General features: G+C 42.9%; 1 protein-coding gene across 1 annotated transcript in view; it reads right to left on the reverse strand.

The window, feature by feature from the left end:
- The window catches only part of LOC132589665 (mucin-5B-like), a 126,264-nt gene extending 111,685 nt beyond the window's left edge, over window positions 1-14,579 (reverse strand). Inside the window, exons 1-6 of the mRNA XM_060262400.1 lie at window positions 14,369-14,579; window positions 10,636-10,891; window positions 8,295-8,409; window positions 6,252-6,339; window positions 5,039-5,184; window positions 3,400-3,622 (exon numbers count right to left, since the gene is read on the reverse strand). Coding sequence (XP_060118383.1) covers window positions 3,400-3,622; window positions 5,039-5,184; window positions 6,252-6,339; window positions 8,295-8,409; window positions 10,636-10,891; window positions 14,369-14,474 — 934 coding nt within the window. The 5' untranslated portion in view covers window positions 14,475-14,579. The remainder of the gene's footprint in view (window positions 1-3,399; window positions 3,623-5,038; window positions 5,185-6,251; window positions 6,340-8,294; window positions 8,410-10,635; window positions 10,892-14,368) is intronic.
- Between the last annotated feature and the right edge of the window lie 383 nt (window positions 14,580-14,962).

Genomic DNA, 14,962 nt, shown 5'->3' on the forward strand with positions numbered 1-14,962 from the left:
CAATGCATTGTTGCAATTGAAGCCCACTTCACCAGATGTAAGAAGTGTATCTATGTTGCTAGAGACACATGTTTGTGTAAATACAAAATAACAAAATTAGACACATGGTTATAGAAAATATTGAAAGTACTGACTATGCAAATTGAGTTGATGATATAGGGAATCCTCAGAGGCTAATATAAAGAGAACAAGAATCTTTAAAAAACAGAAATAGAAGTGGAGGGCATTTCTTATAGAACAGTTTGGCTGAAAAGAGGTAAGGAAAGCTGCCCCTGCTTCTTTTACACAATTATTCGACTTATGTAGGTATATGTGCTATATACAGGGCCGGATTAAACCCTGTGGAGGCCCCTAGGCAGTTGAAATCTTGGGGCCCCCCCTTGCAAATTATCTCCAAGTTGGAGCACCCACCCCATTACCCGTGCCTCTAGGCAGTCAAACATTGCCCGGGAGGGGTGGCCTTGCCAATTATCTCAGAGACAGAGCGCCTGCCTTCCCGCCACCTCCCCACAGCTACCTCTGTCTTACCCCCACCTTCCACTGCCTCCCCACAGCTGCTGCTGCCTTCCCGCCACCGCCACTGTCTTCCCGTGGCCACCTTCCACCTCCCCCCTGCCCCCGAACACACTTCACCCTTAGCGCAGGGTCTGCCTCTGCTACTGAGAGAAAGAGAGAGAGAGAGAGACCACCTGCAAACAAGTCTGACTCACAGAAACAAACAAGACTTTCTTGCTGAACTGACAGGAGGCTCTGGAGCAGCCTTCGCAGAGAAGCACTGCACACACAACCTGGAGGGAAACTTTGCTGGGCTTCTCAAGGCACTCCCGGACAACTTGGGCTTTCCACTGTCTCTTTCCCTTCCCCCTCCCCAGGGAATGAAGGGAAGTTGTTGTCCCCCACCCCCTCTCATTTGCACTTGATAGAAAGAGCAGAGGCAGCCGAAAGAGCAAAGGGAACTTTTTAAAAAATCTGTCCTCTGGTACTGACAGAGGCAGCCTGCAAGTTACCGAGGGGGGTGGGGAAGCAAGCTCCCAACGCAGGAAGCTTTGCCAGCCGAATCCATCTCTCTCCCTGTCCCATTGCCATATGAGAGCCAGTGTTGGCTGGCCTGTCGCTGCCAGACGCAGAAGAGGAGCTGCTGAAGGGCAGGCGAGCCTGACGGAGCCAGCTTGCCTGGCTGGTTTTCCTACTTTGTTTTGCTGCAGGCGATTTGGATTTCTGCTTCTGGGTGGGGGGGGGGAGTGCCCTGTGCCCACTGCCCACCACTCAACCAGAGCCCAGATGGAGTTTTGCAACAGCTTTCCTTTCCTCCCTGCCTGACTCGGCCGAAAGTGCCTTGCAAGCCCAGTAAATGCAGAAGCGGTTTTCTCGCTCCAGAGATGGTTTCCCCAAGGCTTGACTGGCAGATGGGGAGGAGGCGGGGCAGGCAGACAAAGAAGGAAACAAGGGGGAGGGGTCAGATGAAGAGGGAAGCGGATGGACAGCGAAGCAGCAACGAGGGAAGTGAGGGGGAGGGAGGGGGTGGGTGGACAAAGGGGTAAGTGATGGGGAGGAGGTGAGGCAGGCAAGCTGAGGGGAAGGGGCCATCAGAGGAAGAGGCAAACTAGCCACGGGCCGCAGGAGGAGGGGGACTGGGATGGGGGGAAAGCTGGCCCCTGGGGCCCCTAAAAGCCTTGGGAGCCCATAGGCAAGTGCCTCATTTGCCTAATTGTTAATCCGGCCCTGGCTATATAGATATAGAGACTTATAAACGAATGAATGATGTGAAGAAAATGGGTGAGAATTTTTTTCTGCTTCACATCAAGAGTTCACCCATAGTGAACTCAATTGGCAGTAGGTTCCAAATAGCCAAAAGGAAGTGTTACATCACATGCTGCCTGATTAATTCATTGAATAAATAAGAGGAGACATCCACTGGTTCAGAAGATTGTAAAGGGGAATTGGACAGATTCATGAAAGTGGATGGGTCCATGAGTGCCTTTTAGGAATGATTGCCAGATAGAAGCTCCATATTCAAAGGCAGTATACTTTTAAATGCCAATTTTTGGGGAAGCAACTGTGTGGAATGTAGGGCTGCCAGCTCTGGGTGGGGACAGTCCTGAAGATGTCAGGATGCAACTTGGGACTGGGGTTTGGGAAGAGGAGGGACTTCAGTAGGGTATAATGCCAATGAGCCGACTCTCCAAAACAGCTGTTTCCTTCAGACTGGGAGTACGGTAAGTCCCATTGCATAAAATGGGACTTACTTTGAAGGAAACCTGCTTAGAATTGCTCCCCCCAAATCAGTCTTTTATGGATAATCTTTATACTGTTTTTGTTTTAATGGCTCATGTTTTAATACTGTGGTTTTTAATTCTAAGCCTCCTTAAGCAGGGTGGCTCAAGAAATAGGCAGGATAGAAATATTCTAATTAAGCAAATATAAAGTTGGCCCTGTACCCTTTGATCTGCTAAGGATCTATACCTTTAACCTGATCAAGAGCACGGGTGGGGTCATTCGGGAAATTGTTTCCAGAGTAATTTCAGTTGCCCAATCTGTCCCAGCTCTTCTGCTTACTTCCTCTCCACACACCCCTTTAAGGAGGCAGCGGCAGGAGTGGAAGGGAAGGGAAGGGAGAACTTAAGATAGTTGGATTTCAGTTATCTGGGGACTAGAATTTTTTTTCTAAAGTTAGTGCAGGCATGGGAACTCAACACCATCTGAATACTTGGCTAACCTGCCTCCTGTCCTTGTCACATTCCCCCAATTTTTCTTCTCCCACAAAGCATCTCCAAATTGTTATGAGTTTACTTGTTTGTGTTAGCAGAAATATTTTTAAAGCATGTTTGTTTTTTTTCAGTTTAGCACTTTTTGTGAGAGACTGATGTCTCACTTTATTCAATGGGGCTTGCTCCCAAGTAACTCGTGTTTCACTTTTATTTGATAGTGCAATGAATGCTCTGGCTAGGTCCCATGGTTGAGGAGTATTTCTAATTCTGCTACCTTTTGCCTGTTTGTTTTTTTGTTCGTTTGCGCCATATCTTATTTCAATCTGCACTTGGTAGATCATAAATAAAATCTATCAGGGTCCTATGGGAAGACTGAGATGGAATTCCTGCCTGAGGGCCCCCTGTGGCTCTCAGCAGCTCTGCCAGCGATATACAAGATATCATGAATTCAATTTAGTTTGTCATATAAAAATATTCTAATGCACTTCAGTTGTTGGAGAAGTCGTCAACAGCTGCAGAAATAATAAATACATTTAGGTAACAATTTTTTATCTTTCATAATGTTCTGATAAAACTTATTTTACAAGCGAGTCAAAGACAACTTGACTTAGTTAATACCACACAGGGATCCCACAGCATGTTAGATGGTGCTTGTGAAGCTGGCAGAGTTTTCCCACCCTCACTTACTTACAGCAAAGCTGCTTGGATCTCCACTTTCCAGGGTCTCCCCTCTTGTGGACACAGTCCCGGGAATATTGGCTGAGAGTGCTGCATACATAGCTTGCAATCAGATCTGAATTAGAAGACTTCTGTGTGCGGGCACACATATCATCAATGCAGGCAGCTACATAATAATCAGTGTCAACCACTTTAGAGCAATTTCCAATGTCCAGGGCTTTCTTGCAATTAGATTTCTGAGAGAGAGAGAGAGAGAGAGAGCTCTAAGCAGCTCATATTATTTTAAGTTTGCAGTATACTTTATGACACACAGATTGGTTAGCTTCATTAAGTTTGGCGGAGGTGTGGGGCATGCCATCTGAGGTGGCAGATGAACTGCTGGTGCTCTGCTTTGAGAACCGGTGGTGCTCAGGCAGGGGGCCAGGACCTCACCTTCAAGAGCCCTGACGGTGAGCCTGCCAGTCAGCCAGGAGGGAAAAGCAGAGTTTGGCAGCACAGCTTTGTGGCTGTGCCCTCTAAGGTGCTTGAAGACCACTTGCCAAACCCAGAGGCAGTGGTGACCCAGGCCTATTTCTCCAAGAAGGACTGCCAAGAGCACTTCCTCTCAATACCCACTGGGCTTGTGCTGAGTGCCACTGTCCTGTCAGCCTGCCCCTGCTGCTTCTCTGCCCCATCTCAGTCCCCTCTGGGCTTGTGCTGAATGCCACTCTCACCAGCCCACTGCTGCCACTTCTCTGCCCCCTCGGGGCCACCTGTCCATTGCAGAGATAGGATGTGTGTAGATCCTTCCTCTGGCTCCCAGGCTGGAGACTGCACTCTTGGAAGCATCCCTCCCTGCGTTCCAGTGTTGAGAGCCCAGGGCCACCAAACTGGGCAGCCCCTTGGTCCATGTAACAAAAAATCCTGGCTATATGCCCCACCAAACTTGAAATTCTGACTATGGCCCTGCAGGTGCCCCTCGTACTTTTAAACTCTCTCTCTTTTTTAAAGAATTTTATTTCCCCTAAGAGGTTTTAGAACGCTGTTCCACTGTGTTCCCCCAGAAATACAGCCCTGGATGCAGCTCATTGTGCTGGGTGAAAAAAGCTTGCACCTTCTGAGGTGTCCTTTTCCATACATTGACACCACCATCCCCCATCCAGCCCACATAAACCAAAAAATTGATGTCCCCAACTTCCCTTAAGAGACCTGGACCTTTGTATAACTTGATAAGACTCATACTCAAATCATAAGCAAGAAATGCCAAGCTACACAAACTTTCCTAGATACAAAATGAAACAAAAATATCTATAACAAAATTGTGTTATCTTAAATACTCTGTGAATTTATTTGCTGAAGCTACTACCTGGCATCCGAAGAAGTAGGCCATATCGTACAGAAGTTTATGCTAAAATTAATTGTCCATATTTAAAAATATTAGCAGGCTCAAGCACTTAGTATCTCTAATCAAAGCCTATTACTTTGCATCTTATGGGACTGGGTTTGACATTAAAACAGGTACTATGGCTGAGCTCTGCCTCAAAAATATCCTATTGATTATTTCTAACTTTATCTTGCATTTTATGTTTTGGTATATAATTTTCTGATAGTACACTGGTATCAGGTAACCACAAGAACTCTGTGTTGCACAGACAACCAAACTAGTGACATACATATTTACTCTTGCATTTCTCTTTCCAACGAGAGGCATATTTGTTCTTCCTGTCATCTTTATTTTCCTCAGGTACATCTGGGCACTCCTCTGTTGGCTCTTCTATTTTTTGTAGGTTGCCATATTGCCGTGGGAGTAGTTGATAGCCTGCAAAACCCCATGGGTTTGAGAAATAAATGGGAGGGGGGGTGGACAGTGCAATCAAATCGCAGCTGACTAATGGCAACCTGGCAGCAAGGCCTGTAATAAAAGCCCTCTTCATCTCAGTTTCCCAGCTGGGGAATGGTGTATTTGCTGTGAATGGTGTATTTGCTGTGAATGGTGTATTGCTGTGAATGGTGTATTGCTGTGAATGGTGTATTTGCTGTGAATGGGGTATTTGCTGTGAATGGTGTATTGCTGTGAATGGTGTATTGCTGTGAATGGGGTATTTGCTGTGAATGGGGTATTTGCTGTGAATGGTGTATTGCTGTGAATGGTGTATTCGCTGTGAATGGTGTATTGCTGTGAATGGTGTATTCGCTGTGAATGGTGTATTGCTGTGAATGGTGTATTTGCTGTGAATGGTGTATTGTTTTGAGTCCCTTAAAACATTGAGAACTCACATTGTTAATTTAAATAGAAATGGTTTGTAAACAGAAGCGTTGTAAATAAATATATATTTGCATGGATTACAGTATGCACATTTTTTCTCTATTTAAAGAGAATGAGAAAGAAAATATATGTCAAATAAGCAGGTCAATAAGCCTGTTCTAATGGAACAATTGTTTAGAATCCTCTCAATACCAATATTTTACTGCCTGTGAAATATGAATACTAAACAGCAGGCTACATCTAGCTCTGGGAACCAATTTGCTTAACAGAATCATAATTCAATTGAGATGAACTGAACATTGCTTCCTGATTGTGTTTAGCAAAAATTTGGCAGATATGCACACCAAATGGAAAAAAGGTAGTTTCATGTTCAACCATGTGCATGTGAGAAAGTATACAGCTGATAACATGTTGAACTGGAAATGGTGCAGAGAGAGACCAAGTTTTACAGTTTGGCTGCAAATCCCACTGAGTGATCTTGTGCCAGTTGTTGTCTCTGTGAGTCATGATAACATGGAATAACCTCCATGTTTGCTGTCCTGAGATATTTGGTGGAAGAGCAGGATACCAATAAATTGATTACAAGAATAGCATAGAAATATACATAAATACCTTCATACCATTCAACATCATATCATTCTTTTGATTGCCATCATAGTTCCCGCACAGACCACATGTTTTCTGCCTGTATGAATCTTCTAAATTTAGCTAAAAGAAAAAAGGGGGGGTGTTGGAGGATTTTTTTTTTCAAGTAGAGATTATTAGAAGATTATCTGCATACCAGGACTATAAAGTCTAAGTTTAGGCTGATGATATTCTCTGGTACTTTGAAATGAATCTACAAATCTATAACAATAAGGTCATCAAACACAAGATATTTCTCCCTTCTGAATATGGAATTAATACTGCTTTCATGCATTATTTAGGGAAAAATATTTCTTTGAGAATAAAAATATATTATCAGCCAAGTAAATTTATAATCCAGACATAGAATAGTAAATGTACCATCTTTCTTTAAAACTAGGAAAAAGGCCAGTTATGAAGAAAAATACAATGGGTTCTAGAAAGAGACTCTGAGTGTACCCCACCCTTGCTGTCTTCTCACTCACCCAAGTAAAGGCAGTCACTCCCCTCTTTGATGTCTTCCCATACCCCTCCCACTACTACCCCCAATCACCTCTTCTTCTGGAAAAGCAGTTGTAATTCTAAGTAATCTTCAGCCTTCACCTGGAGATTGGCAACAATGTTTCCCGAGGAGAAAATGGCTGGTTTGGAGGGTGGAGTCTATGTCATTGCACATGTCTGGTCCCACCCCTCCTCAAAACCCACCCTCTCTAGGCTCCATCCCTCAAATCACCAGGAATTTTCCAACCTGGAGTTGGCAACCCTATCTCCTCCCCTTTATCTGCCCCTCTGACTTCAGCATGCCCTCTCCTTCCCTCTCCCTGCAGCCTCTACATAGGAAAACCACAGTCTTTCTCCACAGTGGGAGGGGGACCAAAGCCACTTACATCATTCTCTTCTCCCCCCCCCCCCGCCACTTTGATCTGCACAACAACTGTGTGAGGTAAGTTAGGCTGCAAGTCTGTGACTAGTCTAAAATAATCCAGTTAGCTTCCACAGCAAGAACCTGGGTCTGGCAGACACTGCTCTGAAGTGAAGCCTGAGGATCTCCTGGTATAACAACTGAACTCCAGACAACAGATCTCTCTCCCCCTGGGCTCTATGGCATTATATTCAGCTGAAGTCTGTCCTGTCCCCAAACTCTGGCTTCTGTAGAATCCATCACAAAATCTCCAGGAATTTCCCACCAACCTGGAATTGGCAGCCCTACTCAGGACTGGGCCCAATGAGTTCTCAATGCATCTCTCTGTCTGTTTCCCTTCCAAAGGAGGAGGGGGAGGAGTCCTCAGCCAATCGAGAAGGTTTTTCTGCCTCTTTCCCTCCTCTTCCCTCCCTCAGTCATATTGAGGGAAGGGTTTCTTTCTCTCCTCTGTGAAGTAGTGCAACAGCAGAGTAGAGAGAGCCGGAAACTGCCATAACCAAGGTTGGTTGCCTTTTACTGACAAAATCAGCTTGGCTGGCTAGCAACAGCCACTTGGGCAGGAGAGAGAAGCAGACTGAACCAATGGCACACAAGTACTCTTGATAGATGGTTTGATGGGGCAAAGGTTGATGGAGTGCACCCCCAAGCAATGGGAGAGCTCTGTTTTGTCAAGATGAAAGGGCTTTTATGATATGATAATGCTGCCATATTATTGTCAGTCTCAACTGCAAGGCCAAAGATAGGTCTCCAGAGGACACAAATGAATTAGTAACATGTATCTACATGCTATCAAGTTGCAACTGACTTATGGTGACCCCCACAAGAGCTTTCAAGGCAAGTGGAAGCAAAGGTGGTTTGACATTATTTTCCTCAGCAGAGTCTTTGTTGTTTCCCCTATCCAAATACTAACCCCGCTTAGGTTCCAAGATCTGACAAGCTATAGCATACCATTCCACATTTCAAATTAGTAATACAGAAGAATTACTACTGCTACAGCATAACCTATATTTGTTCATAATAGAGCTAGAAAAGTACAGGGTGCAAAGACTGGCTATCCATCACATTTTAGCAGTACTGAAACTCGCTAAAATAAATCCAACTAACTGGAGCATCATACTAGTAGAGTGTCACTCCAATCCCACTTGAGAATCAGGCCTAGTGTGGAGGTGACTTGGAAGTAAGTACAAATGTCTTCTATTAGAACACTCTTCAAGCTGAAGGGTAGAAGAATCCTTTAAAAAAGAAACAAAAAAACAAAAAAACAATTACAAAACAGACCAGTTATTTCATGATGAAAGAAACCCAACACTGACCTATTAATTAAGTCTGCTGGCCATTTATTCACAATCTCTATGATCTATAGCCTCAGGGCATGAGGCGCCAAAAGGGTGAGAGGCAGTTTAGAGGCACTAAAGGGGAGGGAAGAGACTGGCTAGCAGGACTTACAGTACAATCTGATTCACAGTTACACTCTTTTAACACCATTTACTTCAATGGGTTTAGAAGGTTATAACTGCTTAAGATGTCACTGATCCTCTATGCATTCCTTTCTCAATGCCCAGACAAGGTGGCTGCCAGGTGTACTCCTGTATGTATCAGGAGTTGTGATAAGCAGGAGAAAGGAGATGACTAAACAGTTATTTATTGCACAATCTGCATTGGTTGAAGAGTTTCATAAACAGGTACTAAACTGATTACTCTTAATTTCAGCCCACTGAAATTGCCTCATTGGGTAACTGGGCTGAACAACACTCCATCTGAACAGTGGGGAATTCCTATATCATGGCAAGGGAACATTTGGCAGGCAAGGTTTCTGTGATTACACTACTGCAATGAAAGAAGGACCCATACTTATCAATATCCTTGCTGATGCACTATTATTGTTATACAGGGTCCCCTTTAGTTTGAGAAATTTGATTATTGTTTCTGATCTCATGCAGAAAGCAAATATCCATCACATCTCCATCTTAATTATCAGAAAAGGTCGAACCTGCAGGCACTGTCTTAATGAGATCTTGCATAGTTTAGTTTGGAAAGGTAGCTAGGTATCCAAGGAATTAATGAATAATGGTAGCCTCCCAAAGGCCTTCTGCATCTCTGCTTGTCAAGCTAGAATAGAAACAATATTTAAATATGACCAAGTCCTATGAGGAAAAGCTGAAGGAGCTTGGTATGTTTAGCCTGAAGAGGAGATGACCATCTTCCAGTATTTAAAGGGCTATCATAGAGTTGTCTTCTGTTGCCCCAGAAGACTGGACCAGAACCAGTGGGTTGAAATTAAATCAAAAGAGATTTCAACTAAACATTAGGAAGAACTGCTTGACAGTTACAGAGGTTTCTCAGTGAAACAGACTTCCTGGTGGGGGGGGGAGGGGTCTCTCCTTCCTTGGAGGTTTTTAAGCAGAGCCTAGATGGCCATCTGACAGCAATGCTGATTCTGTGAACTTAGGCAGATCATGGAAGGGAGGGTAGGAAGGGTTGCATCAGTGCTTAGTTCTTGTGGCCCTTTCTTACATGCCCAGGGGAATACTGTTCTCCACTTTGGGATGAGGCAGCTATTTTTCTCCAGGCCCGTTTTGCCAGGGATCCTGGAGGGGAGGTTGCCATCTTCTGGGTGTGGATCAGGTGTCACTAGCGGTGTGTCAGGGGAGGTATTTGTGAATTTCCTGCATTGTGCAGTGAGTTGGACTTGATGACCCTGGAGGTCCTTCCAGCTCTATGATATGATTATTTGAAGCTAATATTACAGTACATAGTAATTAAGTGTCTATACTGAGCCAGAGCCAAACAGAACTTGCCTGAGGGGCAAGAAAAAGATGGTTAGGGTAGGGCTTACTTTACACTGGAGGGAACTACTTTCCATTTAGAAGGGATGCAGATTCCCGAGTCATGGATCTGTTTAGATACGGTACTTCTGACCCTGGGAAGCAAAGGAAGCTTCATAAGTCTGCAAAAAATTTCCTTATATTCCACAATACTTTATTATTTATTTATTTTATTAGATTTAAATCGTGCCCTTCCTGAAACCATCTTCATAGCAAAAATCTCATGTCCGGTGGGGAGGGAAAATTACTCCATCAGCATGAATTATCACCTGCCCTAGCAACCTATTTTCAAATTTTTTTGTATTCATTGTATAAGTATAGATTGTTTTTTTGGTAGTTTTTTAAAATATCACAACTATTTTTAAAATAAACTTAAACTGATGTATTGTATGGAAATGATCTGTGTTTCATTCTATGAACTACAGTATTGAACCCAGGTAAGTCATCTACTAGACCACACCTGGAGCTACTGTTATAAGTTCAATAAGTGCTGAGAATGACCTTCCTTTTCTTGAGACCCTGATGCCAGTCAGAACAGGTAATACTGAGCTAGGCAGACCACTTGACTCAATATAAGGCAGTTTCATATCTGAAGAAAACAGAACATCATAAACAGATTTTGAGCCAACTCACTCTTTCCCATTCACTGTAATGCCTGATTTTTTCACCTCCAGAAGCACTCCATCTATGTTAGCAGTGAAATAGATAGCAGTCCTATTCTTGACACTCCTTCTGATCTGTATATTGAAGTCCTGATAACTGTCATTGCAGTGTGAAGCAAAAACATATTGGCAGATTCCAGGGAAGTCAAATTTGACCTGGTCAAATGTCTGGAAGTGGAAATTTCCCCACGTAGAACATTCACTTGCAGTAACTGCAGGACGCTGAACTACAGAAGACAATCAAGATGATGAAACCAACAGAGTTCACTGAAGCATTTATTTACATATCACCAAGTCCAAGTAGGAGAGGCTGAAATGAGTGAGGGTTAGTTCAGTCCCATTCCCCAACTAAGACATTCAAGAGAAGCAAAGATTTAAATGTACATTATGCCTTTGAGTGTCCCTCTCAAGAATATGAGTATGTAAACTCACTTGCCTCTGCTCCTGACAGAATTGGATATGTGGGAGCATAGAGCTTGAAGAACTATAAATTCCTCCTACATTCTCTCCTGAAAATATTTCTTGGGTCTTTCAGCATGACTGTGGTGTCTTATAAATTACTCACTGGAAAGGTTTACATCTTATAAGAAATAGGCAAGAGATTCATTTGGAATTGTTGATGCCCTGCCCTCATTCCATCTGGAGGGCAAAGAGCTTGGAGCAGCCCAACAACCACTGCAGACTGAGAAAAGACCAAAGCAGCAGGACCAGGTGAATTATACCACTTGACTGATCACTGCACCAACCAAGCCTCTGCCTGAGGGAACTGGAGTAGGGTTGCAATTGTGAGCTGGTGACATGCCCATTTGAGGAGGATTGACTCCTAATTGACAGCAGTACTGACAGTCTTGGGCTAAAACGGATTAGGGCAGGGGTGGACAATGGTAGCTCTGCAGATTTTTTTTGCCTACAAGTCCCATCAGCCCCAGTCAGCATGGCCAATGGCTGGGGCTGATGGGAGTTGTAGGCAAAAAACGTCTGGAGAGCTACCGTTGGCCACCCCTGGATTAGGGGGATTAAGTATAGGCATACTCCCTCTGTCAAACAACTCTAACCAATTTTCTTATTAGGGTAGATCTAGCAAATGAATTGGGCCTGGGACTGTGTGGACAGAGTATGTTCATGCAGTTCACCATCCAGAGAAGGATACATATGACAAAGCTGACTTTAGCATTTGTACACACTTACTAAAACGAGCCATGTAAGAATTTAGCCTGTGTGATTTACAATGCAATCCTATACACAGTTACTCCTGCTACTACAATTGAAACCAATGGGTTTAATATGGAATAACTCTGAATAGGACTGCATTGTTGATCCTACTGCTATCAATGGACGTTAAATGAGTTTATCAGCTTTCTCTCATTTAGTTAACAACCAGTGAATTTGCTTCACTTATGGTTGACAGGAGGAATGGGCTTATTCCTAAGATTACTTCTTGTTTTGCCAACCTGGCATGATGGAGCAGAGATAAGGTGGATGCAGAGGGAGGCACTGTGTTACAGCATTCTTATATAGTATTTGTAAGAAATATGCAAGAGAGAGAGAGAGAGAGAGAGTAGGATATCAACGTTCAAATCACAATTATTTCTTTTGTACTTACTGAACTCTGAAAGGTTGTGAAATATTGAGAAGGAACAGAAAAGGTTTATTAAAAGGTCTCCCCCCTCCCAATCCACATAGATCTATAAACAGGGTTAATGTGCTAGGAATAGACTGGTATCCTTGGGAATGTGATATAAAGTACAAAGCTGTGTACTTTTCAGCACAGAGCAAATGTAACTATCTTAATTTTTGTTGGTGCTGACTGAGTTAATAAAAAGTTACTAAAGTCTGTGTTAGCTGTTTGTATGCTACAAGGGCTGGCCTGACCACTAGGTAAACCTAGGCAATAACATAGGGCACCAGATTTTGAGGTGTGCCTATGGTTACCAACCTCCAGATGGGGCCTAGAGATCTCCAGCTATTACAATTGACAGATATCAGTTCCCCTGGAGAAAATAGATGTTTTGGAGGGTGGACACTATGGCATTGTACCCTTCTGGGGACCCTCCTCTCCCAAAACTCTGCACTCCCCAGATTCTACCCCTCATATCTCCAGGTATTTCCCCATCCAGAGCTGGCAACCCAAGGGATGCCAAAAAGGTGACAACAATCTCCTGTATTGGTTTGAAGGGAAGCTTGGTGTTAATTGGTTTCTGGAGTCTCCATGTGTGTTGATTCTGGTCTACTGTAGCTGCCACGATGATACATGGAGGTCTTTTTGAAATGTTCATCTATTTTTATTTTTACATTGCTCATTTTGAATACCCAGTAGAGTTGCCAAGTTTTCCCTGGCCACTGGCAGGGGTTGGGAGGTAGCACTGCCAGATCCAAGTTGGGAAACTTCTGGAGATTTGGAGATGGAGCCTGAGAAAGACAGGGATCTCAGTGGGGTACAATGCCATAGAGTCCACCCTCCAAAACACTTTTTTTTTCCCCTTCAGGAAAACTTATCTTTGTAGTCTGCAGATGAGCTGTAATTCCAGGAGATTCCCAGATTCCACCTGGAAGCTGTCCCCCCAAGCCCAGTGAGTAAAACATTCATTCTAGATTTCTCATCTCGTTATTGAATGGGGGGGGGGGGTGTTGGTGGTGCACATGCACCAAAGTCATAATTCCCCCAGGAGACTAAAAAGCCTTGAGTCAGCCCTGTGAATGCTGCTCACATTTGACCACTGTTGGTTTGTAGTTTTAAATTTTGATACTTTTTAAATCTACTTATATGTATATTTTATTGTTATTGCTATGTTGAGCCCATTGGCAGGAAGGGTGGACTAAAAATCAAATCAATCATTTTGAAATCCACAAAGCAGAAGATATTGATACAGAATAGGGAAATGTAGGATATCAAACACTTGGCTTCCATGACAAAATTCCTTTCAGGCAATTAAAAGGATGGAAGGAGTAAAAACTATGAACCAGCACATCAGTGGCCATGAAGGTTAATTTTGTTAGAAAGATTCTATATTTTGTAGAGAAGTAATTTATTTTCAATAGGCACTGAAACGATCAATCTTCTGCTAGTGTTTTTACCATGTAATTTAATTAAACATTTGAAGTAAAAAAAATTTTAAAAATGACTTTATTCTGTACAGCATATATTATCCCATTCAAGTCTGTTCTTGTTAGCTAAGTTTATATCCACCAAGAATTCAAAGGGCTGGTAAAGACAGATGTCCCCCCCCCCAAAAAAAAAAAAATCTGTGAAATGCGTACAAATGTTTGTCCCTTTGGAATACATGGAAGTGGGTACCTGGAAAGAACTGGGGTTTTGCTCAAAGTAACCTGAAGGAAAGAATACATTAATGTGCCCAATTGACATTAAGTACTCAGTTTTGTTTTCCATTATCTCAAAGTACAAATTACTGCATGAAAAACTGCTCTGCTGGAGTACCAAAATGATTGACCTTATATAATGCAACTAAAACACTGGGCCATAATCCAACCACAGTTGTGCATTGTGCATAATATCCCATTAATTTCAGTGAAATAGCTAAGAATGTGTTTATTTCTCACCCACTAATATAAATAGGATTGAACAGCATTTTAACACTGCTGAATCACACATGCTGTTATTTCATTTGCAGTATATTATACAGACATCCCGTATCTAATCTTTATAAACATCTAGATGAAGAATATTAGAATTAAATTTTACTTACCTATCTGTACTGGTGTTTTGCTCTTGCAGCAACTGCTGAGTAAGCACAAGATCCATAACTGGCATCCTTTCTTCATGTTGCTATAGGATATACAAGGTGGTAACATGAAACATTTCTCAGGAATGGATTTATTTCCTAGTGTATAGGCACATTTTATAGTCTACTTATTCTGGTTTGTGAGCAGAACATAGAGGGCAGGGCCCTTACAAGGTGGAGCATTAAGGTTTTTTCCCCTCACTGATTTATGAGGATTGAGAGGGAACTTATTATTCTTTCAGATTTGAAATGACTAAGGTATTTGTTTCCTGGATTCTATCACGTTGAATTTAACCTTTGGTTTTGTTTGGATTCTAAGCCTGGAACTGTTTCTCTTCCAGTCAGGAGTCAAGAAGCTCATCCCAACATGGTGAAAACGAGTCTAGAAACACTGTCAGTGGTCCTCATCCCTTTGGGAAGGAGCCCTCTGTGTCTGGCTTTCAAGAGATCTGCATGGCTGCTTGTTTGTACCAAATGGTTCAATAGCTGTACTCCAGGGGAAATGTCAAGGCTACTTTATTTTAAAAAATCACTTTATGACTTTAAAACCTAGTTGTC

This window comes from Heteronotia binoei, chromosome 21 (assembly GCF_032191835.1).
Source record: "Heteronotia binoei isolate CCM8104 ecotype False Entrance Well chromosome 21, APGP_CSIRO_Hbin_v1, whole genome shotgun sequence".
NCBI classification, from domain to species: Eukaryota; Metazoa; Chordata; class Lepidosauria; order Squamata; family Gekkonidae; genus Heteronotia; species Heteronotia binoei.